General features: G+C 41.5%; 1 protein-coding gene across 3 annotated transcripts; it reads right to left on the minus strand.

The window, feature by feature from the left end:
- On the minus strand, positions 1-27,495 carry fkbp15b (FKBP prolyl isomerase family member 15b). Of its 3 annotated transcripts, none has more exons than XM_012921151.5 (30): positions 27,286-27,495; positions 17,113-17,216; positions 16,946-17,024; positions 16,685-16,754; positions 16,518-16,592; positions 16,220-16,318; positions 15,861-16,010; positions 15,677-15,745; positions 13,300-13,443; positions 13,032-13,174; positions 12,901-12,949; positions 12,698-12,814; positions 10,992-11,076; positions 10,816-10,916; positions 10,630-10,684; positions 10,408-10,517; positions 10,212-10,310; positions 10,030-10,124; positions 9,376-9,478; positions 8,804-8,887; positions 8,118-8,289; positions 6,390-6,526; positions 6,129-6,284; positions 5,876-6,013; positions 5,379-5,471; positions 4,507-4,620; positions 2,494-2,601; positions 1,345-2,009; positions 698-806; positions 1-527 (listed from the first exon to the last, which is right to left on the minus strand). In XM_012921151.5, exons 1-30 carry the CDS (start codon positions 27,333-27,335, stop codon positions 450-452), a joined length of 3,651 nt encoding a protein of 1,216 aa, XP_012776605.3. In that variant the 5' UTR covers positions 27,336-27,495; the 3' UTR covers positions 1-449. The 3 variants fall into 3 exon arrangements, with proteins under 3 accessions (XP_012776605.3, XP_012776604.3, XP_004558647.3); XM_012921150.5 differs by having other exon boundaries at positions 5,876-6,028; XM_004558590.6 differs by lacking the exon at positions 8,804-8,887 and having other exon boundaries at positions 5,876-6,028; positions 27,286-27,494.
- Between the last annotated feature and the right edge of the window lie 445 nt (positions 27,496-27,940).

Consider the following 27,940-nt stretch of genomic DNA (forward strand, 5'->3'; position numbering starts at 1 on the left):
TAAAGGCCACGTGTCTCTGATCATTTATTTTTTGAAATTAATATCAGCTTAACAAAAGTACGTAAAAGTTCAGTTTTTAAAACTGTGATTAAAAACTTAGCGAGTACAGTCTGAAATCATTTATTCCTGCATGTGAATCTGCTACACTGCATGTTAAAATCTGGGCCTGAACTGATTGCATCATCAACTGTTATTAAACAAGTACAGAAAGGCATTTCATTAGATTCCTCTAATTACAGGCTTTCAAGGCTGAAGCTTTGCTTTGTCTGCAGCAGCCGATCAATGAGCAGGATCACACGGAGCTGCAGAGCTAGACTGACCATCCTCTGTTCAGTCAGTTCATCTCTTTCACCTTCACGGCTCTACCGTGGAGACACAGCTGGTACACCTTGCAGTGTTTGTAGCTTTGGAAATTAAAAGACGCAGACTAATAGTGCTCTGGTTCCATGTCAGTTCATCCAGTCCAGATCATCATCATCCTCGTCATCACCAAACAGGGGAGCAGGTGGTGGACGCCCCTTTAGGCTCTGGACACAAAGCAGAGGCAAAAAGAAGAAGAAGAAAATCACAAATAGTGTCCAAGTGCTAAAACATCTCCGACACAACACACAGGGGAAGGGCTGGGTTTAGTGGGATGAGGTAAAAGCGCTCAATCAAATCTGAGAGCTTTGCCTGAACTCTACAGATCCTTCCTTACCATCTCCTCTTCCTCTTCCTCCTCGCTGGGTGCTGCGGGGGGATTGGCAGGAGTTGTGTTCTGGAAAAATGGCTCCTCTCCATTTTCCTCATCAATTCTCCCAGTCAGACTGAGAGAATAGCAGAAAGAGGTGGGGCGAGGCAATAAAGCCAGCAGGATAGCGTTTATGCAAGCGGTTAGTTAGCAGGAGGGTATGTCAGTAGTAATGTAGACATAAATATGTTGCAAGTTACAAGTCTTTTCTTAACACTCTCTATGCGCTTAAGGTTACATTATTCATTGGCTCCACTGGTAAACTTTTCAGTATTACTGACAGCTGTTTGCCACGACAAGAAAGAATACTTGAAACGTGATGCGTTCAAGGACGCATTTATAAGCACGAATTATAAGTCCTCACATGACGAAGTACATGAGCCCCAATTAAAGCAACCATGTAACAGACCAATGTTCACTCTGTCCTGTGTGTATAATTTTATACTGAAACATTGTTGTGATTGGCTGGAATAACATTAACCATAAAGTGTATATGAAAAGTGGACGCAGCTTCCCAGTCTATAGGGAGGCCAATGAGGCTTTTTGTTTTTGACCAGCAGAGCCACAAAATCAAACTCGTAACTTTACCACCAGCCGTTATGACCTGTGCTCACCCTGCGTTCTCTCCCGAGGTGTCCTGAAGTTCGCTCGGTGGTGGAGGCGGGTTGGATGGGGGTCCAAAGGCTTTATGAGAAGCAGCATTTTTTTCTCCTACATCCTCTCCATCATCTTCCACGCTGTCCACGCATGCCTCACTGGTCACTGCAGCGTTCGTTTCTGACACAGCATCTTGCCCATCGTCAGGTGAACGCTCATCTGGATCCAAAGACTTGCTGGTGTCTTTATCTTCTGCAGAGCTTTCAGGAGCAGGTTGCTGCCCCTCCTCCTCCTGTACCTCGCACTCTGCTCCTGGTGCTGCCGTTATTGTCAGCTCTTCTGATTCGAGTTCAGTCGTTGAAACTGGATGGATATCTGTGCTTTGTGAATGTTCTGCCTGAGTTGTTGTGTTTGACTCACACACCGTCTCCTCAGCTGCTTCTTCCTGATCCTCACGAGTCTCCCTGACTTGATGAGAATCTGAATCAGCCACATGTTCCTCCTCCTCCTCTTCCTTTCTGACCTCTGTCTCTCCATTTATGTGCACATTCTGGTGAGGTTCTTCTTCCTGTTTCACATTTTCAACCTCTTCTTTCTCCTCTTCCTCCGCTGTTTCCTCCTCTTTTGTAATTGGTCTTGTTGCAGCCCCGCCTTTGGCACTAAGGAGCTGCAGAGTTACATTCTAGAAGAAAAGAAAACCACATTAATGGCTGGTTCTAGAATTCTGTGATTCAAAACCAAATGCCAGTCAAACACTTCCATTATCATGAGATGAGTGCTGTGATTGTACAATATGGATAAATGAACAATGCCTTTCCACCTGTGGTGATGTAAGACAAAAGATGTGTCGATTAGTCCAAACATTTAAGAACTCTGAATTTGTGCACAAAGGCTGCATATAAAAAAGAAAGGTGTGGTCTGTGGCTCTGCTGCAGTGGAGGGGTGGTACAGTAAGCTCACAGGGGGCGGTGCCAGGAGGTCTGAGGGGACAGGTGAAAGGAACTGGAACTAATGAACTCTTGGCGTGTGTGGTGTGGCAAGGAGCTACAAAGCTGGCTTCCTGGTTGAACATAAGGTGCCGAAGCAGTGGAAGTGTTTTAGAATAAAGGCGCTACGACTGACACTCGAATGCTGTGAGGCTCCTGATCGCTTCAAAAGGATTTTACCTTAATGGTAGAGACAATGACCCCCAGCACAGCCTGGCCGGTGTAGGATTCAGTGAGATCGAACTCCCCTCGCAGTGAGTGGAACACTCCGTTCATCACACGCTTCACCTACAAGAACACAAATGGTGAGTTATGTCCCAGCATGCACTGGCCTTCGACTTCACACAGCATCACACTAATGCGCGTACCAATAAGCAAACTTTTACTTCAGCTTATTGATAAGCGCTTTGAGTGCTCAGAGTAGAAAAGCGCTATATAAGAACCAGTCCATTTACCAGCTGTGATCCATGATGCGTACCCACACTAGGAAACCCACTGATTATGAGCGAGAACACGTGTTTGGTATTTTTAGGACTAAATCATAGAAGAAGAAACTCTACGTCCCAAAATCAGACCTACTGTTGATGTACTACAAAGGCTATGATGGTGATCGGTCATGCTGTCTCAGTTTAAAGGAGCGTGAACATAATCCTGTATTTCATGCTCCTCACTCGATTTTTCTATATTATTCATTATATTCACTCATTACATTTCATCTAATGATGTTTGATTTTACAGGAGCTGCAGAGCCATCACTCCTCTGACCTAAGCTTTAAGCAACCATGACTATGGTGCAAATCAGCACTGACTTCCTGTTGAACCTGATGTCTCAGATATGTCTGAAGGTTCTCAGTCATCTAGGTCATGGATGAAAAGAGACTTAAAAAGAAGAAACTTCAGGAATGTTTTTCTGTCTCAGCTCCTTGGACTGATTTCTCAGAGAAACCTGTTGTCCTAACTGTTGGCTTCTCATAAAAAGATGGAGATATTCGTACCGTTCTACATAGAAAACAAAATGAGAAAATGAATTTACTGAAGCATTATTTACGATACAAACCCTCTGTGAAAAACTGTGCTCTCAAGATATTAAACATTATACAAAGTGTCTCTTCAAACAATACATCAGTCATTTAAATCAAATTAGGTTAATATTAGGCCTCTGGAAATATATAAGAGATTTTGTTAAATATAAATGTCAACTTCATGCCAGGAAGATTTTAATAATTTTATTTTGCCAGGACAGATTTCACCTGCTCAGCAGCTTAAAGCTTTTCATAATGGCCAAAATGTTTCTATATAAGCACATCATCTTAGTCTTTGCTGTGTGATGCCGTGTTCTCCACAGCAGAATCGTGTACGTTTTCAATGCAGTCCTGTGTCAGGATCTGAACATCTTCAATGTTCGATACAGGTTTTACGTACAGACACTGCTCAAGATTCTCTGATTCTTTTACTGATATTCTGTAACATATATTATAAAATTAGCCAATACTTTACAGCTGTGCATGTAGAAATATTATTTTTAAACTGTTGAACTATGTGCCCACACAGCCTCTCAAAGTCTGGGACGCTTCCCCAACTTTACTTCTAGAAGACTCTGTTCTCTCAGACTGTAGGAAGCTCGTTTCATATGCAATCATGTTCCGAGTAAACCATTTAGTTTATATGGGAATTATTTTTTACCATAACTTTCTGTGTGTTATGACAAATCACTGGATTCTGCTTATATTTACATTTAAATCTCAGCTTTTTTTGTGTTTGTTAAATTGTACATTAAAAAGTTTCCCTTAAAAAAAGTCAAATTCCTGCCAAACATACAGCATTTTCTATAATGTATATGTTACGTGGGTAAAGTTGCTAGATACACTTGAAAGTATCTCTCAACACGTCAATATAATAAATAAGAAATGGTTTTAAAATGGGTTCAACCGATATTTAACATGACGGACTCAACATCAGAATCCAGTACTGGATTGGAAACATCAGGCAGTATTATGGAAAACAAGCTGAAAGCTAAGACTAAAGCGCCTGCACTGGCATCTGGAGACATTAATGAGCTGCTGCTGATCATTTCTGATTTTCATTCTGTGATTTCTATCAGCTAAACAGCTTCTTAAAGTGACAGATGAAGACAAAGGCTGCACTGCACCTTCTATTAATGGTTCTGTTTGAAAGGTTTCATGTACTTCTCACCTCTGCTGCAGTGTCTCCAGAAGCCTCCTGCTCTTCCAGTTTGCTCTCCAGTTCTGCCACTCGTCTTCGCAGCTTCTGTCTTACAGTCGCTCCCTGCTGCTCCAAGGCTGTGTACTTGAAGAGAATAACATGACATAAATATATGTAATGTAAATCACAACGGTATGGTTGTAACCCCTCCCACCCCATGCACGCCTCCATGATGGACCATCGGAGCACACGCAGCAAAAGACTGGAAATGCAGAACTGATCCTTACAACTCCTCCTCACTCTGTAGGTGATTTTCCTGAGGATTAATAACAAAGCTATTCTGTCATTCAGACCGTGCACCAACAGTTTTTCATTGAATGTTTGTTTCATCTCCCCATCATAGCACAATACTATGTCACTTTAGAATCACCTGCACTGATAAGCTTCAGGATTTAGTTATATTGTTACAGTTATTTGATCTTATATTTTGCACTATCCTACTGTATACTTGTATTCTGTTGTACATATTGTATCTTATTCCTCTGCTCCTCTGCCTCTCTCGCTGCACTGAACATGTGTACAAAAGAATTTCCCTCAGGATAAATAAAGTTCTTCTTATCTTATTTTAATCAGTCATAACAGGCATTTAACAGTTACTTCCCAGAGAAACAGAGGAGTCCCCGCCACACTTATTACCATCACTTTTAAGATCAGGATTCTGTGTAGCTCTGCTTTTTGTTCAGGTGAAAATGTCAAGATTTGGCTACAGCTTAGGCACAGTCTCCGTGCTAAAGGGCTAAATATTCCTGGGTAGTGAAGTCGCTGAAAAAATGCATTCCCAGCTAATAATAAATATTTAATCTTGTTAGACAAGATGAGTCAAATGCAGTCATCCATCTTACTTTTTCCTGAAGAGCGTGCAACTCCTCATGATGCTTGTGTTGCTGCAGCAGACTATGTTCTTCTGAGTCTCTCAGCTGCTTCAGAGCTGTAAACTATTGACAGCAAACATGATTCAACAACACACCATGTAACGTGTACGTGTCCCAATATAAACTTTTCTCAACTTTAAACTGAACAATTGAAGAAACTACTGCTGAGTGGCACAGGACACCGCAGTAATGAAACGTGTGGTAGTATTATATTATATATGTGGAATGTTTGCTAGTTACTAAATGAATGGTGAGTTAAAATGATTATTATTGTTATAATAATCATCTAGAAAAGGTCAGTGTACTTCTCACATTTCTACGTTAATTAAGAGATTCATTTAAAAGTAAGTTTTTTTGTTTTTTTAAAACACGTTTCAGTGACAAAGCAACTCAAAGTGCTTTACATGAAGTGCCAAAGGGCGTAAAATGAACATCATAAGACGATATGAGAGCACGAGCTCATGCACCTTTTCCTGCAGCTGGGTTAACTTGTCCTGCAGACCCTCTCTCTGCTCTGTTAGTTCAGCCACCTCTCTGCTGTGCTGCCCTTTAGCTGAAGCCAACATCTGGGAACACTTGCCCTTCCATTCCTGCTCAAGCTCTGCCTGCAGCTGAGACAGCTTCAATAAGCATGTAAAGCAACGTTAATGTTCACAAAACACTGTTGATCTTTCCATTTAGAAGATGTGATCGCCCTTGGGCTGGATGCAGAGATGTGACCTGTTCTGATGCAGCGTTGTCACTGCTGGTCCTGGCCTTGCGAAGTTGAGCTCGGAGGTTGTCGAGCTCCTGCTGGCTGCTCTTGCGGAGCTCCTCCACCTCCTCATCCCGACGCTGACGCTCCACCTGCCATTTCTTCTTTCTTTCTGAAAGTGCCTAAATGTGAGGCACACCTTTTTGTCAGACATCCCTTTTTGATTTTGTTTCCATGGTGACTGTGTATTGCTGTAATTCATTCACAAAAGAATGAAATCCGCTTACTCGTTCTAGGCTCTCCTTGTCAGTCTTCAGGTCCTGCAGCTCCTCTTCCATGGTGTTCACTTTCAGCTCCGTCTCTTTGCGTCTTTGTTTCTCTGAGCGGTACTGAGTCTGAACCCTCTCTGCCTCCTCCTTCAGCTCTGAAACACATGAACACACAGATGGTTAGTCCGGTCCATTTTTCAAAAAAATAGTCTGACATCTTCTCCTTTGCTCTTTATGTACCAGGCACTAGATGTTCTTACACAGGGTTGCCTTGATTTTCTTGTTGCTGATGTCACACATGCATATTTTTTAAAATCAAACGTTTCTGTTAAAGTAACATTCGTAGCTCAGATGTTGGAAGGGAAAATATCTGTGTGGTCGTTAGCTCTGGCCGTAAGTTTACAGGGAAAGACAAAAGATTTAAGGCATGGACAGAACTTTCCAAATCACCACAAGGACACTGAGGCTGCTCTCCATTTCAGCAAAAAGGGAAAGCGTGAGCTCCCTGCATGGTCGAGAGTAGAGAGAGCATACATTAAGGCATTCGTTGAGAATGAAGAATTCAAAGAGAATTCAAATATTCAAATCTATCCATGCATGGATAGGGGGAGGGGGGGAGAAGTCAGATACACCCTGGACAGGTCAGCCTCCTTCCACCCCCATGACATCTGTCTGTGCAGGCCACAGAGACAGCCAGATTTAACGATTAGCCTAACCCCATTAGCTGCGCGTCTTTGGACTGTAGGAGGAAGCCCGAGTACCCGGAGAGAACCCACACAAACAGGGAACATCCAAACACCCCACAGAAGGGATTCTAACCCAGTCTCTTCTTATTGTGGGGCAACAAAAGTGCTAAGCACTAAACTTCTGGTGCTAAACGTTATGAGGATACGGGACAGGCTTCCTTCTGTGTGGCTGCTGTATGTTTTGCAGTAAAACACAGTTTTGATTTCCTTTTCTAACAATCCGATTTCAGCTTCTGTGTGACCTCAACTAGTCCTGTTAACTGTCATAATAATGTGAAGGAACAGTTATGTTAAAGAAAGAAAATCTTCTGCTTTAAGTCAGACAATTTCAGATTCAGACAGATTGTTAGGAAAACGTTTGGGGAATGTTTAACAGTGGACCTAATGATGACTATGAACCAGCCAAAGTACAAGCTCGTTACACATTTAGTCAAATTTATGAGTTTGTTCGCTCTCTCGAGGCGCTCAAACCTTTGGGTGTTTTTGCTTCTTCACTTGTATGAAATGTATTCATCTGATAAAAGGATTTGTACATTCTATAAATAAAATGAGTCTTATCCTTCCATGTTATGTCTAATATGTCCAACATGTCTTGCTTCAGCATCAGCTGCTCTAAGTTTAAACAACAGGACAAAGAAGCAGTTAAACCTGCGTAAACCATCGCTGTGTTTTTCTGTTGGAGATGTTTTAGAGAGACATGAATAAAACTTTAATTCTTTAGTCCCTGTGTGTTGGTCCTGTGACAGACTGGCGACCTGTGCAGGGTGTACCCCGCCTCTCGCCCTATGAAGGCTGGGATAGGGTTCAGCGCCCCCCGCGACCCTGAAAAGGATAAGCGGAAGCGAATGGATGGATATAATATCTGCGGAGGTAGACTCTGTATTGAATGCACCTCTCTGATTGCAGCACCAAAAATTCTGATATTCATAAAAAGGCACAATTTTTATAATGTTTTTTATACTTATCGGGCACAGTGTATTTAAATCGAGCACACAAGCACCTTCCAGCTGTGCTTCCAGGGCAGCGACGCGTTGGCAGCGGCTCTCACCGTCCTGCAGCGCTGTGCTCAGTTTACCCTGCAGCTCCGCGGCCTTCTGCTGGTGAGCTGAAGCTTCGAGCTGCAGCTGAGACACCCGCGCTGCCGCTGAAGCCAGGTCCTCTGTTAGACGAACCTGGGGGAGTTGGCGAGAGGTGAGAGGGGAAGATGTACTGGTGGCACTATATCAAAATAAAAGCCACAGAGATGGTGGAACAACATAGAAACAAGCCTGGATGAGTGTCTGCTGGTGCTAGCAGTGTGTCCCTGTGGAAGGAAAATGGTGAGTGCTGATTGATGAAAAGGAAGCAGAAGGACAAAAACAGAAATAAGGTTAGTTGAGGTGCCAGTGAAGGATGATGAAAAAGGGTGATCCAGTGGCTGCAGTCAGACTGGGATCAAATAGGAGCTTCTCACAGTTCTTTGTGCTAAATTTTGTGCTTTCTGGTCTGCAATGACCTGGAAATGACTATTTAGAGTCTCGGGATTTTTTTCAGCTGCGCTCTCTTACAGCATAACAACAAAACTGCTTTAGGCAGCATTGTCTTCCTGTAATTTAAACATCGATTATAATTCTAGATGCTTTTTCTTATTTTACAGATTCTAGCTGACCCCAGTCTGATGGCACTACACAGAGGAAACAGGCTCACCTGGCCAGAGCCCAGGTCCAAAGGCAGAGGATGCTGAGAAGAGAGAGCAGTGAATAGGAGTTTTTCCTCAGAGCAGCACTGCAGCTTGAATACAATGAAAAGAGCATTTGGAAAAGAGTGGAATCAGCAGACAGCAAACCTTTCACCAAGTCCAAACTACAAACTGGCGACACACAAGTGTACAAACTATAGGAGCACAATAAGAAGGCAGGCTGGAATCACCAAATACACCACGTTATTAAACCTTACACCACACCCTTTGTACACTTAATAAGCAATTCAATTACAAAATCACAAATAAATCCAAAACAGTTTAACCAACATTTATTCTCAGGTTTTAAGAACAAAAAAAAAAAACAAAAAAAACATTAAATCTCAATTGTGAAGACCCGCAGCCGCCTGCCACAAAATCAGCAGACTGTAATATGCTGCATGTGACCACTAAGTCCAACACATGTCCTGTTAAGTTCTTAGTCCTTTCACTAAAAGGGAAGTCTGTCACCACAAACATCCAAAACTCAGCCAACAGCCTTATTTGATTCATTAAAGACCAAAAATACCAAACGACTCACTTTGTCCTGCTCAGCCTGCAGCAGTCTCGCCTGGTTCTGTTCACTGGACGACTTGAGGGAGTCATTCCTCTGTTCCAGCATCAGGTGACTCTGCTCCATGTACCTGAAAAATCACACGTCTGCATCAAGCACACTCAGGCTCAAAGACTCCCTCGTGCTTTCATTAGGCTATGTGGGACTGCTTGGTTACTGTTAAGATCAAATTACAACGTGACAGAGAGACAGACAATTAAACATTAGAACTAGAAGCAACCCATTCTGAACTGTTAAAAACTGCATCACACTAAAACTCGCTGGTACTGACAGAACATCCAGGCTTATGTCATTAAAAAGTCTGAATTACAGCCTGGTACAAAAAAATGTTTTAAACTGTTAATGTTTCTGCTGTTTCTATAAAGTTTCATAACAACTGCAGCATCAAGGAATTCATCTTCACGTTAGCATTTCAGCTGCTTCCACATTGTGCCTGTATTAACAAACAAGCAGCCACACACTTAACAAACAGGCTTCAAAAGTCAGAGTCTATAAATCTCTGAATTTTACTGCCAAGATCCCTGATGGCACTGTGCAAGGAATAAGAATCTGAACATCTAAAGAGACTTAAGCTTTAGGCTGCCCCGTATCTGTGCGTAATTCTTAATTCTTTCAACTCACCTCTGGTTCTGGTTGATGAGATCTCCGATCTTACGGTTTTGCTCCTCGATGCGAGAACTTTTCTCAAACACTTCTTTTTTTAAACACTCATTTTCCTGAAAGCAAAATAAGTGCTCAGAACAGCTGCAGATGGGGGGATTTAACAATGCCTCTATAAAGCACTGCGCTGCTGATGCATGTACCTGAACAATTCTTTGGATATTGTGCAAGATCATGGAGGTTTCCATCGACACAGTAGACAAACCCGTGGAAAGGCCCCCCTGCTTTTGAAGATCATCGATCTGTTAAGATTTTGAGGAAAGAAGAAAAAAAACGAAATCAAATGTTTCTGCTTTGCATTAAAGCTGCTTCATGATTTTGTACCATTTCAGAGTGTACCTTTGAAGCCAGCTGATCCACTTTATCGCCTACTTTTCCAACAGCTAAGCGAATCTCTGTGTTATGCTGTCTGGCCTCAGTCATCAAGAAGGAAGTCACATCCCCAGAGCCTTGAGAAACAACAGGAGCACACAAGGGTGTGTAATTTGAAACCATTGCATCCAGCATTATTATCATGAGGTCATCAAATGAACTAGTGGCTTCCTGGTGGTTGAATCCTACCCATGTATGGGACAGCTGGTGCAGGGTAGACCTGGCCCACAGGCTGCAGTGGAGTCTGTGTGTAGGAGCAAGGCTTTGAAATGATGTAATGCACTGACATAAACACACATTTTCCATCTCTGCCACTACTTCTTCCAACATGTATTAGAAAATATTAAGTTAGTACAAACAGTGGCGATGCTACACCTGGAACACGTGGCTGCTGGTTGGCAGTCCAGGCTGTGCTGTCACAGTGCTCATAACAGGAAGTAAGGCGGAGGTGGGAGGAGCATGAGGATGAGGATGTACTGCAAAAAAAAACACTGCAATTTTACAGATGCAGGAAGAGAGAACTGACGGATGAGTAAGGACAAGAAGTTTACCGTGTGCAGCAGCTGCAGGAGCAGTGGTGATCGGCACTGGAGATGAAACTACGGGATGATCCTTTGCTCTGCTGCCACTGGTGTCCTGGAGATAAACGCACAGCAGTGTGAACTCACCAATGATGATGCCAGAAAACATTTTGTGCGTCATATTTTCATGTGAAAGAGATGCATTAATCTCATCATTTTTCTTTTAGACTTAGATTAGATTTAAGGACATGGCGAGCACCACTGCAATTTAAATTTTTCCTCTTCGGCTCTGCTGTCTGGTAATGTCCACAGTTTTGAAATCAAAATGCAATGCTAGTTTCCTGTTTAACTAAAATTAATCTAAGAGCATAAGACAGTGTAATAATCCCACACACCTATACAGCCACAGACCATATTTATCAACAAGATGACTTAAAAATCAATAAAGACAAAGTGTTAAGAGCATTCTAAATGTATGAGAATAAATATATATATATATATATATATATATATATATATATACACACACACAAAGATACTTATTATTAGTTATTCATTATTAGTCATATTAAAAAATATGGTTACAATCGCAGTTTTGTAAAATCAAACTAACCTGAAATTTAATGACTCATACACACTGTCTTCTATTGCTAAAGACAAACATAAAACACTATTTTAACCATATGTTTTAAATATCATTAATAAAAGGGAAAAAAGTAAAACATGTAAATGTTTTACAAACAGAAAAACATCCAAACATTTGTGTTTGTGCACATCCATGGAGACACACAACAGTATGAAGTACAGTTGTGTTTGGGACAGTGTGGCTAAGTGCCAGCTGATCCACATTTCACTCAGATGCCACTTTAAATGTAACAAGAAATAACATACAATATAAAACAGTTTCATCTTTTGTGAAAACATAAGCAAGGAGCCATTTTATTCCATATACGGCGTTTGTGGGTTTTGTACAGACAAAGTTAAGCAATTAAAGCACTGGACTAATTTTCCTTTGTTTTTTTTTTACAGAAAATAGCCTCCTAATCTAGATCAGCTGTGAGAGCCAAGGAACAATCTCAGGGACTTCCTGACATGAAGTTTTTACCATAAATTTGTCCTGTGAAGCTTAAACACCAAGTCTTTTGAAGCAGGTACTGCAGATAACACTAATAACGCTAATACTTCTAATAACAACCCTAATAATAGTTAAAGTGCAAACGACAGTCAGGACCCATTCCATGACCTGAAAACATGAAGAAGCAACGCTCCCATCCACCAGTAAGAACCCCAGCATACTGGCAGCAAGTGTTTTCTATCTAACATTCATACGCGTATTCATGACGCATCCATTGCAGAGCACTGGGTTAGTATCTTGTCCAGCGGTGTTTGGTATGGAGACTGGAGCAGGCAGGGATTTAAACACCAACTTTCCAATTAGTGGATGACCTGCTCTACCTCGTGGACTACAGCTACAAACAGTACACTGGCCCTACAGGAGGGCGGTGGTCATTTCCAAAGATAGAAATCTTTTTAAAGAAATGCCTAAAAATACACTAAACCAGGCTTAGCTGCAGGATTCAGGTACATTTTCTGGAGAGTATTTTAAGCACCTGTGGGTTTAAAATGATCTACAGGTACAGGAATAAAGTTTATCAGGCTTTGGATACAAGGGCAGTAATATTTAGGTTACTGACAACAGGAAAATGCTAAACCAGTACACATGACAAGATACTGACCTCAAGCTCAGAGTCACTGGATTCAGGCTGGCTGGCCGCCCCTGTCAGAAACGGCAGCATGGGCTGGCCCATTTTTGCCATCCGAGAAATCAGTTTGGCTTTAGTAGCATCTGGGTTCTGAAATTGGAGAAGAATAGCAGCTCCAGTCTTCACAGCACCAAAACAAATGAATACCAAAAACACAAAATGAGGTGCTTGCTTACAGCCAGCTGCTCACTCAGAGAGTTTGACTTTGCACGAAGTGGTGGCTCCCTGGGAAGACAAATCAGCTACTGTGAGGGAAAAAAAAGTTTAGAATAATAGTGCTAACTATTTTATCAGGTTTAAATCTTACCCTGGTCTTCCTGAACCTGAAGAGGGGGCCTGTGCTGAGGGCTCTGGGACCAGATTTTCAATACTGAGGGCTGGGGAAGGAGCAGCAGAGTCTCTGGAGCCAGCACTTGCCCGATCAGAGCCACTGTCCTTTGAGAACTTGACCTAAACCACAAAACAAGCTCAATAAGCTTCTAATATTTCAGAAAGTGGTTGAACGGTAGACTATAGTTGCTAAAACAGATACAAGCAGATGAGGGAGATGTCGAGGACTGTGCAGCGGATGTTACCCGTCGAAGCTCTGCTTCAAAGATAAGAGTGCTGTTAGCCGGGACACGGTTAGGGACACCCTTAGATCCGTAAGCTAAATCGGGTGGGATGACAATGAGACGACGGCCTGCCTTCTTCATCCCCAGCATCCCTTCCTCCCAGCCCTGTGCATACAGCGAAGGAGAGGAAAGAGATGATGAGGTAATAACATAATAGCAACAGAAGAGTGATAAACGGCACAATCTCAGTGCTCACACACTAATTTAAAGCTATGCTAGAACCTTTCAAAAGGAACTGTAGCATTTTTGGATGATTAGAAATGCAGGACAGACCCAACACAAGAGCAAATATAAATAAGTGATGATTTAATAAACTGAAAATTATATTTATTTAATCGACAACATCATAAGTTAAGATGAGCCTAAAAGCAGCTGGCTAATCCACTGGTCTCATTTACGACCCCAGCATTGTAAAACAAATTAATATCAAACCTAATGTGAGAATGTAATATTGGCTTTTTTTGTCATTTAAGCAGGCAGTAGCTAAGCCGTTTCATGTATTATGTGCTTTTTATTTTTAATGAGTGAATGAACTGTAACATATCTTTAAAAATGAGGCATTCTCCAACTTTCTTGGTTGACTAACAGTCTGTGGACAGTGAAGAATGTGGGCTGTAGTCTCTCTAAGTGAGAAACAAACGGCTCTAAGCACAGTGCAGGTTACAATCTATAACATAAGAATAGAACCCTCTAGTGTTTTGTTAGCTTGTCAAATTACATCACAAGCTAGCATGAGGCATGTCAGACAATGATGATTATTCCCATCACCAAGTCTTGTACAAAGAAAAGAAAGAAAAAAGAAAAGCACAAAGATTTCTGCAACATCAGTACTGATAGGGATGAGTTTTCTCTCTTCACTGGCTGTACTGTAATTCATTATAATCATCAGGATGTCTTAAAAACTCCCTGAAAAGTCTTCAGTAGCAAGAGTCCTGACAGGGACTAGAAAGAGAGAGCACATTTCTCCTGTATTGGCTTCCCTTCATTGGTTCCCTGTTAAATCCAAAAACCTGCTCCTCACATACAAGGTCTTAAATAATCAGGCCCCATCTTCTCTTAATGACCTTGTAGTACCATATCACCCTATTAGAGCACTTCGCTCTCGCTCTGCAGGCCTAATGGGAGGCAGAGCCTTCAGTTTTCAGGCCCCTCTTCTGTTGAACCAGCTCCCAGTTTGGCCCAGGGAGACAGAGCTCCCCTCTACGTGTAAGATTAGTCTTAAAATTGTCCTTTTTCATAAAGCCTAAAAAAAGGATATAGTTAAGGCTGGATCAGGTGATTCTGAATCCCCCTCTACTTATGCTGCAATAGGCTTAGCTGCTGGGGGCTTACCATGATGCTCTATTTCACTCACCATCATAATCATTATTCATTATTAATATCTGACTCCCTTCCACAGTGTGTATTGTATGCCGTCTTCCTCCCATCAACCCAACTGGTCATGGCAGATGACCGCCCTCCCCAAGCCTCATTGCACCAGAGGTTTCTTCCTCTTTTAAGGCAGTTTCTCTTTACCACTGTCGCCAAGTGCTTGCTCAAAGGAGGTTTGATTGTTGAGGTTTTGTCTGTATTATTGCAGGGTCTTTACCTTATAATTTAAAGAGACTTGAGGTGACAGTTTTTGTCATTTGGTGCTATACAAATAAAACTGAATTTTAAATACTGAATGTAGAACTAAATCTTTTCCAAGAACAGTCAAGATGGGAAGATTAGGCAGCTCTCTGCAATATGGAGAGCATAATGTTTCGAGCTTAGTCCTTTTACAACAAGCTACTTAGTCATGGTAACAGGAACTCTGATCATCATACCTAAAATATGCTAGTTGATGTACATACCGTACATATAATATTACAACATCGTAGTGAAGGACAGTCTGGTCACACAGTGTGTTAACATGAACGACACACAAACTTCAGTTCACTTAAATCCTGTGTGCATCAGTGAGTTTATCAAGTTGCACAGAGCTCCATAAAAATGTAGCTGGAATTACAGTGTTTAGCTATGACAGCTACATTATTCATTCACGTTTTACTTGATTCAATGAATCCACACAGAAAGCAATTAGCTCAGCATGCATTATCTTGCTGCTGAAGGTTGGTTGCTAACACACATTCAATGCTCAGGCTGCCTAGATAATCCTCCGATGTATTTAGCACCCTGCCATGCCAATCAGCAACCACCTCATTTAGTTTCACTCGAACCACCAACTTCATATCGCCCGCACTTATTTCACCCATTCTTTTTATGGTGTTGGGTTGCCACATCACTGCATGTCACTTCCTGTGTGGACAGCCCTTTGAGCTACTATTCACAGTCACTGCAGTATACTTTCACTCACTCTGATCACTTTCCCAGCTCCAATCTTCAGTCGCAGCAACTTGTCTTTGTTTTGGTTGGAGTCAAACATCTGTAGCAATACAAATAAGATTCAAAGACTTGTTCGTCATCATAACCAGAAAATCCACAAGAGAAAAAACAAAAAACACTGATACTTGTTAAAATGAATGATGTGAGTGTTTGACCTGTCCACAAGTGTGGTTCTCCAAAAGCCAGCCCGTGTACACCACCTCCACAGAGTCTCCATTCTCCACTGACTGGCCCTCACCAAGACTGAGGTCCTGGAGTACCACTACATCTACAGTCGCAGCGCTGTTCACTTTTGCTAAACATACCTGATGATAAAAGATAAGATAACCTTTATTAGTCCCACACATGAGAAATTTGTGAAGACTTCTTCATCATGCTTGTACATAATGTAGACTACACACATCGTTTTTTGAAGATCGCCTGATACTTTTGGACTTTGTGCTGTCAATAAACAAAGTCTGTTTGTTTTGTGTTGGCCCAACTGTAATCACAGTATTTATTATTTGAGGCTCACCTCTTTGCAGAAGTCTGAAGCTGATTTCTCTGACTCAAACATAAGGGACCAGTTCTGCCTCTGGTCATCATAAAAAGTGCAATAATTGTTTTGCTGTACCTGCAGAGGAAGAAGAGCATGTAGCCATGAAAACAGTCAGTGGGGGAAACAGCTATTCTTTACAGCTGCTACAAGCTTTTCAAAAGAAAAACTATCTAAAGAACAGGGTTTAAACAGGTATCGCAATGATTATCGGAAATATATAACTAACATTTTCAGATGGTGCATCTACTTTTGTATCCTTCATGACTATACTCACCGTGAAAGCAAAGCCCACGTGAATCTTGGCAGAGGTTACTTGTTTCTGTTGGCTTAAATACAGAAGAAGCTTGTACTGAAGAAAAGAAGAGCTGAGCTCATTATTAAAAACCAAACAAAAGTCAAACCAGGAGCATAAAGTAAGAGACTAAATAACAAAGCTCCAACCTCTTTTGTTGTATGGTTGCCCAGCACAGCAGCTCCCAGCTTTCCCTGCTTCATGTACTGTCCATTAATACTACATGAGACAACACAGCTGTTCAGTGAACAGAGAGAGAACTTTGGGGGAGTAAAGAGTTTAATTTGTGTAAAGAAAAGGGGGATAATGCTCCAAACAGATGTAAAAAACAAATAAACATGAAAACTGACATTTAGAATATAGCACCTGACATATTTAGATGAGTGCTTAAAAATGGTTTTCAAACTCACTATCTGAAGGCTTGGACTGCTGTTGCAAATAATACTGCTGGAGCTCCAGGTTGTAGAGCTGGCTTCTGATTGGATGGAGCTGCAATAATATTAAAGAAATGATCAGTGGTGGCTCTGCACGACAACTGGATGTAAATTCAGCAATGCTGCAGTTCTGAGACTGTTACCTTGGTTGGAGCTCTTTCTAGGCTGTTTGGGGGCTGTGTACTGGAATGACTCGTTCCCCTGACTGGTTTCCTGGTCTAATCCAAACAGGGAAGCCAGCTTGGCCCTAAAAAACACAAAAGATTATGTACATGTGGTTGTATTTGCATTGCTATATGGTGCTTTAAAAAAAAAACAAAAAAAAAAAAAAAAAACATGCTGGACATCTATACTGATACTGGGTAATGTGTTGGGAATGAAAGTATGCAAAATAATGTCATGGAAATTAAAATGATTAAATAAAAATTATTATATTGTATGCATGTCTGAAACATCAAACCATGATCCCAAATAGATGACAGATGGTTTCCTGGGGATCTCCCCTCAAACAGAATCTTGACCAGCTGAAGTGACACCAACACGGCAGCATGGCAGAATGCACCAGTAGATGTGACATTGTTCCGGGGAAGGGCCTCTGTGCCACAGGGGCTGAGCAGTGAGCCGAACTCTTCAGCCCAACTGTTTACCACACATTGGTAGAAGGTTATTGCTACGGTGGTAATACTGTATACGTTTATACGTCTGATAGGCATGCTTGACTAAAATCTGTTCCCTTATGTCATTGCATTTTACTGTATTAAGTAATTAAAAATAGCTACAAAAGAAATAACAATGCTTGCTTGTTTTTATTATTATTTTTATTATTATTTTTATTATTAGTAGTAGTATTAGTAGTAGTAGTACTACAACAGCCAGAGACATACCAATTATAGCTAGTAACACTGACTACTGAGCTAACCAAAAACAGCCTGGGTTTCTATTTCTTACTAGGGTTGGGGGGGGGGGGGGGGGGGGGGGGGGGAATCGATTCTGTAGTATCGTGATATTTTGTTTACTAATAATGTATCAATACAGGGACAGCAGAAATCGATATTTTGTTACAAAAAAGGTTTTTGTGCTCTGACTTCAGAGCATGTTGATCCTTTTTCTGAGCAAGAATCCTGACATTCCTTCACTGTCCAAATGTGTTTAACTTTATTTTGGCAGCAATAAACATGACAGTTTACTTATTTTAATTTAAGACACGTTTTATTTTAATTAAGTTTAAAACTTTTTTATTTAATGTAAAATTATATTTTGTTTTAATTTACTTTTAAATTCTTCAGTTGCTGAAGGGGCTGCATAGTTTCCATAAATTGCATAGTTCAGAATAGCTGTAATTGTACCAGATGGTTGCATTCAGTTAAGTTGGACTAGACTGTAATACAAACCGTTCAGTTTGTCAACAATAAAACTGAACTGAGAGAAAGACTGAGTGTGAGACTTTGATATTAGATAAAATGAATATTGATAAAGTTTACCTTTATGTACAGAATCTGAATATCGCAAAATATTTTTAAAAAATTGCAATAATATCGTATTGTGCGTTAAGTATTGTGATAATATCGTATCGTGGGATGTATGGTGATTCCCACCTCTATTTCTTATACAGGTAGACTACAAAGACAGTTGTCAGGCACAGGCTACATCCACACTAGCCCGGATAGATTTGAAAACGGCGTTTTCGTCTGAAAGCGAAAGCGAGTGAGAATTAAAGAATTTGAAGAAAAGCTATCTGCAGCATGTACAAACTGATATTAATCTTTAATAGGACTGTCAAAATTGAGAGCAAACAAAACAACTGCCGTATAATGCCTTCTTAGTTTAATTGGTCACATGACTGCATCACATGACTAAAATGTAATTGTTTTCAAAAAGTCTTTTCGCTGTCCACACCGCGACGTGAAAGCACTGTTTTTAAATGTATGCATTTTCGAGAGCGTTTTCAAAACGCTGCATTTTCCTTCAGTGAAAACGCCGTCTCAGTGTGAACAGGAGGCCAAAACGGAGAGAAAACGAGGTGTGGACGTAGCCACAGTGTCATGGTGCTGCCCCCACCACCCACCCCTCTTTACTGAAATCCCACCTACTCTTATGTGTGATGGCAAGTCTTCAAGAGACAAAGACCAGGAAGGAACCAGGTCCAGACAGTGTGTCACCCTCCTGCCTCAAAGTATGCTCTGACCAGCTGGTTCCCATCTTCACACTGATCTTCAACAGATCCCTGAAACTGTGTGAAGTCCCCTCCCATTTCAAGCACTCCACAATCATCTTGGTCACTGGGTTAAATGACTACAGACCTGTCACCCTGATATCCTTTGAAAGACTGATGCTGGTCTGCTGGTGCTGGTTGTGAATCTTAGCTTGGCAATTCACCAGGCCTCGAGTATGGACAGCTTGTTGTACTTCTTAGGCACCAGTTTCTTCATCACACCTTCCTGCAGTTCTGACAGATGGCTAACTTCCCTCCATGCTGCCTTTATGGGCATTATTCAGACATATGCAGCAGCACAGCGCTCCCAACTACTGTACACCTTTTTTGTGTTTTTGTCCTCTAATGCAGCGGTCCCCAACACCCGGGCCGCGGACCGGTACTGGTCCGTGAGTCGTTTGGTGCCGGGCCGCAAGAGTTGAGGCTCGGGTGTGAAATGTATGGTTTTCAGGGTTTTTATCGTTAAGTCGGTTTCCCTGGGTCTTTTTCCGTGTTGTAGTCGTATGTCTTATTTTGAAAGAACTATTTACGCATTGCCATAGCGATCAGAGAGCATCAAGAAGCAGAGAGGAGGATCTCCAAAGGTTGATTCTGTTCGTCTGGACGTAGCGTTTTGTGGGAGAAACGTTTCGTCACTCATCCAAGTGACTTCTTCAGTCTCAGCTGACTGCAGGTTTCCCCAAACGCTACGTCCAGAGGAACAGAATCAACCTTTGGAGATTTACTCACTGAGCATGCATCAAGACAGAGAGGATGTTACTCTCAATGTTGTTGGCGCATTTCAGGAGGTGGCTGCTAATAAAGTTACACAATTACACAGTGAATTCGGTTTATTATTATATTTGCAAAATACCACAGTTTGTCTTTGTCTGTATCATTTTATTTTGTTGTATTTGTCCGCGACACCTTAAAGGCTGGTCCGTGAAAATATTGTCTGATATTAAACTGGTCCGTGGTGCAAAAGGTTGGAGACCGCCGCTCTAATGTGTGCCTTTCTCTTGTTTTGTATACATGTCTCATATTTGTTATTTATTCCTGCTGTCTTTATATTTTATGACCCAACTTCCTCACTCCCCCTTGCCATAGCATTTGTGTAGAGATTAAGGAGTCAGCTGAACAAGAAAAACACGATTCAGGGAGTTGCCACATATGTCCTGTCAGTCATCAGATACTTTACTGGGATAATAAGACAGTCAAAGGAGGAGACTGGTCCCACTGACATCAGGGCAAGAAAGTTCCCTAGCATGCATGGAAGGTTTCACCACAAAAGTCCAGCACTCTGACACTTTACGCTAAGTGGAAGGAAAGAAGCTTGGGACTAGTGAGTGCCAGAACCACTGTTCAGGATGAAACAAAGATCCGCCAGTATGTCGGAAAGATGACACAACTCAGTGGTTCCCAAACTTTTTTTGCTGGGCCCCCTTTGTTTTACAAGAAAAATGTTCGCGCGCACACATCCTCCAACCACACACACACCCATATTTTGCTCCATTGCGGTTTATTTCAAACATTTAGTAAATAATTAAGCAAATACAAGTAATCTGCAATAAATTACAGGTAGTAAGAAAATAAACGACTAACTCTTTTACGCTACGTCCGCACCTACACGAGTATTTTTGAACACGCAGCTGTTTCGTCCACATGGAAACGGCGTTTCGAATCACTGAAAACTGAGATTTTTAAAACTCCTTTTTTGAGTTTAGTGTGGACGAGGAATACAGAGTTCGTCACACAACATCAAAGGTATGTGCCTTTTTCCACGTCACGCTGTACGCCACGTTATTGTTTACATGAGATGAACTGCAGAATGGCAGACACAAAATACTGTTAATCTGACTGACTGCAGGTTTTACACACAGTTACTGTCCCTCCATTTACAAAGGCAGAGGCATCACAGTGTGATTATTTTACGTGTAGTTGTTTTTTTCCCCGTGTAATAATATTCAACATTGCTTTTTCAAAAAATGCCTCTCTGTGCAAAATGGGTTTAAAAACATAAACAGCTGTGGGATACTGTTTGTCCATGATTTGAACCGGGGAACAAATCGTGGCAGGATCAGCCTGATGTTATTTGTATCCCGCTGTAACTTTACTGTATAAAGTATAGTATAGTATGTACAGTGGGGTAAAAAAGTATTTAGTCAGCCACCGATTGTGCAAGTTCCCCCACTTAAAATGATGACAGAGGTCAGTAATTTGCACCAGAGGTACACTTCAACTGTGAGAGACAGAATGTGGAAAAAAAAAAATCCATGAATTCACATGGTAGGATTTGTAAAGAATTTATTCGTAAATCAGGGTGGAAAATAAGTATTTGGTCACCTCAAACAAGGAAAATCTCTGGCTCTCACAGACCTGTAACGTCTTCTGTAAGAAGCTTTTCTGTCCCCCACTCGTTACCTGTATGAATGGCACCTGTTTGAACTCATCATCTGTATAAAAGACACCTGTCCACAGCCTCAAACAGTCAGACTCCAAACTCCGCCATGGCCAAGACCAAAGAGCTTTCGAAGGACACCAGGAAAAGTATTGTAGACCTGCACCAGACTGGGAAGAGTGAATCTACAATAGGCAAGCAGCTTGGTGTGAAAAAATCAACTGTGGGAGCAATCATCAGAAAATGGAAGACATACAAGACCACTGATAATCTCCCTCCATCTGGGGCTCCACGCAAGATCTCATCCCGTGGGGTCAAAATGATCATGAGAACGGTGAGCAAAGATCCCAGAACCACACGGGGGGACCTGGTGAATGACCTGCAGAGAGCTGGGACCAAAGTAACAAAGGTCACCATCAGTAACACACTACAACGGCAGGGAATCAAATCCCGCAGTGCCAGACGTGTTCCGCTGCTGAAGCCAGTGCATGTCCAGGCCCGTCTGAAGTTTGCCAGAGAGCACATGGATGATACAGCAGAGGATTGGGAGAATGTCATGTGGTCAGATGAAACCAAAGTAGAACTTTTTGGTATAAACTCAACTCGTCGTGTTTGGAGGAAGAAGAATACTGAGTTGCATCCCAAGAACACCATACCTACTGTGAAGCATGGGGGTGGAAACATCATGCTATGGGGCTGTTTTTCTGCCAAGGGGACAGGACGACTGATCCGTGTTAAGGACAGAATGAATGGGGCCATGTATCGTGAGATTTTGAGCCAAAACCTCCTTCCATCAGTGAGAACTTTGAAGATGAAACGAGGCTGGGTCTCCCAACATGACAATGATCCAAAACACACCGCCCGGGCAACAAAGGAGTGGCTCCGTAAGAAGCATTTGAAAGTCCTGGAGTGGCCTAGCCAGTCTCCAGACCTCAACCCCATAGAAAATCTGTGGCGGGAGTTGAAAGTCCGTGTTGCTCGGCGACAGCCCCAAAACATCACTGCTCTCGAGAAGATCTGCATGGAGGAATGGGCCAAAATACCAGCTACTGTGTGCAAACCTGGTAAAGACCTATAGTAAACGTTTGACCTCTGTTATTGCCAACAAAGGTTATGTTACAAAGTATTGAGTTGTATTTTTGTTATTGACCAAATACTTATTTTCCACCCTGATTTACCAATAAATTCTTTACAAATCCTACCATGTGGATTCATGGATTTTTTTTTCACATTCTGTCTCTCACAGTTGAAGTGTACCTCTGGTGCAAATTACTGACCTCTGTCATCATTTTAGGTGGGGGAACTTGCACAATCGGTGGCTGACTAAATACTTTTTTGCCCCACTGTATATCTCCAAAATGTCAGAAGTAGTTAGTCATTACAAGAAGTGTTTGTGAACAAAAAATCACGAATGTGGGATACTGTTTGTCTCTGCAGGGAGACCTACCTCGGCACTTGTGCAGGTGAAGCCAAAGGGCAGATTTGCTTCACCATATTTTCTAGTCTTTGGCTTAGAATGAAACATATTCAGCGATGCTTCATCTCCTGCTTTGCGTTTCTGTAGGTGCCCGTGCTAGCAGTGTCCAAGCGTTTTGTTTTTTTTCCCCCCTTTCCATCCCGCGCCCCCCTGCCATGGCTCTGCGCCCCCCACACTTTGGGAAGGTCTGACACAACTGATCCTACAAATGGCTGGACAAAGCTGGACTAAAATACAGCACAGAGGCACTAATCATGGCAGCACAGGAATATGCACAAGACTGACAGAGGCTGGGTCTACAACACTAGGCACGAGCCCAGGTGCAGGCTGAAATGGTGGTTGTGGTTGAGAATGACCAGGCCAAGACTTCCAGATACTGATGGACAAATTGGTGGCAGCTAACCAACCACATGTAGTAGTGGTGGGCAAGAAGCGGAAGAAGTCTGTAGTAACAGATATAGCCATCGCAAGTGATAGCAAAGAACACAAAAGCTTGAGGAATACCAAGAGCTAGAGATGTGGAAGGTGAAGGCAACAGTGAGCCCTGTGATCATCAGAATACTGTTGACCACAGGCAGTACCCGCCAGACGGCGGTAACAGCACCAACATTTTATTTTATAGTCAAGTTCCCAGGTATAAACTGTATATATAGCAACCAGACATGTGTAAACAAGAAAGTGTCACAAAACCACACATCATCGAGCTGGCATCAAGATGTCATTATTGTATCCATTTTAACCACTACCAGCTGATGTTTGTTGTTTTTTTTAAATTCAAATATACTATTTTGTCCACAGTCATAATACCCATATGGAAGAGATATTTATAAATCTTCTGACGTTTGTATCTGTCTTGTGTGAAACTTGTATGAAAAGCATACAAGAGTGAAAACACATATAAGATCCCTTGAAAAATGATATAAATGAAACTTGTATCTTTTGGATATTTACTAAAACAATATATGAAAGTGGCCACTTTCATGAGTGAATCATATCAGCCTTATATGATTCACTATATGAAGAAGGCCACATCTGATGCAAGTCTTTTATAAGTTTATTCTATTTCTTTTCCATATGGGGGGTAAATTATGTGGGACAGTAAGTAAACTGTCTGTCACATATTTCACATGACATCAAGATTCTTTCTCTAATCACATATTTTATAAGCAAATGGCTGAAATGATTAGTTCGTTATCCAATTACTTGCCAAGTAATTTTTAGTCACTGGTGGCAGCCTCATACTGACCCCTGGAACTCCTTCCACTGGTAATCACTGGCATCTCCCAGAACAGACATGTTGAAAGCCTTAACGCATTCATCTCCGACGGTAAGGAACTGGGCTGAGGAGGGGCAGCCAGTTTGCATGTGTGAGTCAGAATCCTTTTAATGCTTGTTCCAATGCTCGTCTCGCTTGCTATGCTGACCACTCAACCCCCAGTGCTATCACACTTGTGTGACAAATTCAACAGCGTAGCAGAAAAAGAAGAAAAGCGCAGCGCTCTGGCTTTAGTGCTGCACGGGTCTTTGGAGGGAAGAGATGGGCTGTAGCAGAAGCCTTCAACTCCAGTCTACTCTAACAAGCAGCATGTGAGAGGAATTAGATTCCATAACACTTGTCCCTCCTCAACAACAGGCTCTACGCTTGCCACTGATCCCAAACGCTCACACACACACTGCACTACAGTCACACAGAACTCGTGCAGAGGGAGGAGGCATGAGAAAAGTGGCAAAGATTAAAAAGTCAGCTGGAAGCTTTCCTAATACTCAGTGAGTCTGTCCCATGACAAAAGTGCACCAAGTTTGGGTCTTTCAACACACAGATCCCTTTTTTCTTTAAAGAAGAAGAAATAATTCAAGCTTCTGGAACTACTTTTCCAATGACACTAAGAAAGCTGCAAAACGCTGCATTTTGAAAATAGTGTCAAATTAATTGTTTTAATTGTTATGCAAAGGTTCGAATTTACACACAGCTGCTTTAAGCTACCACATTCTAAGGCCAGGCTTTGGCTGAAAAATGTAAAAGAATAAATAAATGAATGACTAAATTTATTCATAGGTTTGATAGTGTGCTTGGCATCATTGTCCTGTTACATGGCTGTCTCAGCCAACCTTTAGCCCTCGATAGATGGCCTTTTACTCCACAATACATCTCCCAGATGCTCTATGAGTGTCACCTGGTCCAGCTCGAGACATGATTATCAGATAATGAGTTCATGGTTTTTAGAAATTTAGAGAGAACATAAAAATTTAACAATAAAATACATCACTGTTGCAAGAAAGAAAAAAATTAGATTAATACTTTATAAAATTGTTAATCTAGTGATTTAGTATGCAGTGGTAAAATACACAATTCAAAACAGGTTAACTGTTTTATTGCTGCGAGCGCTCTTTATAGTGCTGCACATTAGAGCTCTGAAGCTTAGTGGACACAGTCAACATAAAATATAACGTCCCATAGCGCAGTAAAGGTGAAGCGAAAATGATTTGGTTTTTTGGCATATCAATGTGAAACTGCTCTTACTGATTGAATGGGTATTTGTGGCACGTGTCCTATGCTCTAACTGCATTTCCAGTAGTGTAAAACAGACTAAGAAGCTAAGTCAAAATCAAGTATAAATATGTTTACACATTTTGTGAATGGTTAAATGAATACACACACATTCCCATGACAACGTGACACACAGTTTGCATTAACAACTGGGATTACATCATGTATTCCCCAGTACAAACTCTATAGTACTCTTAAAACACTGGTTTTTATTTTTCCATTGGTAGTATTTTAAAACACGTCCAAACGTCCAAAACTTGCTTCTACGGACATACGTCCCCATTCTTATCAATGACCGTTTACCTTCCTAATTCCTATGGAAGCAGTAAACTCTATAGAGTCATGTGAACTCTTTTTCACATAACTGTATACCACAGTTAAATGTAGTATAGCCATCAAAGTGTCTATATCACTGTGAATCAGCCTGCAGTGTTCTCATTGTATTCATTTTATTATTATTTTTAAACTGTGTGTCACAGTTTTAGACGTCCCATATCATGCTGCTTTTGTGGCTTTAGTTTCTAGAAGTAACCTCTTTATATGCACATGCACGCTTCCATAGTAAATACATTCATTTTCATTTACCAGTTATATGTTAATAGTCAGAATGTGGTTCAGTAAGTTGACTTGAGGAATCCTGTACTGCTTACATTGAGGGCAGGATGGGTTAAATGTTTTTCAAGAACACTTTGAAGCTCAAACAACAGTCCAGTATCTCACAATTTACTTGGCTTTCATTTTTTCTGAAAAGAAAATATCCCGATGTCAGATCTTGTTGTGCTCATTCACCCTGTGTGCAAAGCATCTCTCCTCACTCACACACATTTTTAAACAAGAAAGTCTGTGGCCAGTTCACGCATGAAAAAACATCACGCACCAACTAATTTTCACGCACCTGTCCATAAAATAAGTTAATAACTTCAGTAAATGAAAATAATGAAACTCTTTAATTTGCAGTAGCGTCCTTCTGAACGCGATGACGTTTACTGTGAAAAGGGGTAAACGTCATCGCGCTGTTTAAAAAAACAAAAAGCCCCGAAGTTTTGCAGGTTTTTGCCTGATAAAATCATCTACTTCTTTTATGCTTTTATTGCGGGCGACAGATAAACACGAAAGAAAAATTACATTTGATGAAGGCTTGAACAGTCTGAGAAGCTACATTCATGAATGCTACTTGGAAAATGAGCCACAGAATCATGTGAGCAGGCAGAACCAACACCGGAGTGTTTGATATAAGCAATCATACTGCCGCAAACCTATAAGAGGTCACACTTTGCATGACAAAACGATTCAAACCCGCTCATACCGGTTAACTTTACACTGCATTAATAGTCCTGAACTTCACTTAAATGCCGTTTTATTTTCTTCATTGTGTATATGAGGTCACTTTGAAATTCGGCACAGATATGTTGCTTTGACAAAACTTCACATCACTTCACCGGGATTCTCTTGATATTCCGGTAAAACACGTAACAAAGGGAATTAAAACCATAACTGAAATATGTACTACATGTTAGAAAGGGGCTTAAAATGATCCGCCTGCTCTTTAGACTTTTTTAATGGTGGTGGACTCCATTTAATCACGATTAATACAAAGATTAAAATGAAAGCTGGGTCAACGGCTAGAACATGGGCTAAATCCTGGTGAGCTAGTTAGCTTATAGCCTAAAGAGCATTAGCTCGGAGTACAAAACCAACTCACCCTCCTGTGGGAGACAAGAAGTCTCCGTCCTCATCGTCCCCAACGAACATTTTTTTAAAAGTTTGAAGCCTTCGTCTATTAAATAAAAGAAACGCACAAAAATGTATTAACTGTTTGACATGACTAGTCTGCGACTTCCCCTTCCTGCTTGTGCAAAAATCAGCTGACTGTCCACCTGATCCGAGTTCAATTGACCGCAACTACCACTAGAGGGGGCCAAAGACCATATATAATCCCTGAAACACGACCAGGACAGGTGAGGTAGGCAAACCGCACAAGGTCATCAGGAGTTGAGTGTTGCTCAGGCTGTGTCCCAATCCAGGGTCTGCAGCCTTAAAGGCCGCATTTTAAGGCCGATTACATTACAGCGGCGCGACGAAGGCTGTCCCAATTCAAAGGCTGCTCGAAATGCGGCCCTCAAATGTGGCCTTCATTTCCCTGAATTTTAAGGCTGTGGCGGTGTACATATCCCACAATTCATAGCGCGGCAGTCGGTGTGGATAATTTTGCCGCAGACGACAGAAGCGGAGCGGTCAAAGGGTAAACTGTCAAAAGTAAGTACTGAATATGATGTCACTTATTTATGTGCAAATGTTTAATAATGAAGAACATTAAAACATTACTGTTGGCCACATGTCGGCAAAGTTATGTGACA

Source organism: Maylandia zebra, linkage group LG12, assembly GCF_041146795.1.
Source record: "Maylandia zebra isolate NMK-2024a linkage group LG12, Mzebra_GT3a, whole genome shotgun sequence".
In the NCBI taxonomy this organism is placed as follows: domain Eukaryota; kingdom Metazoa; phylum Chordata; class Actinopteri; order Cichliformes; family Cichlidae; genus Maylandia; species Maylandia zebra.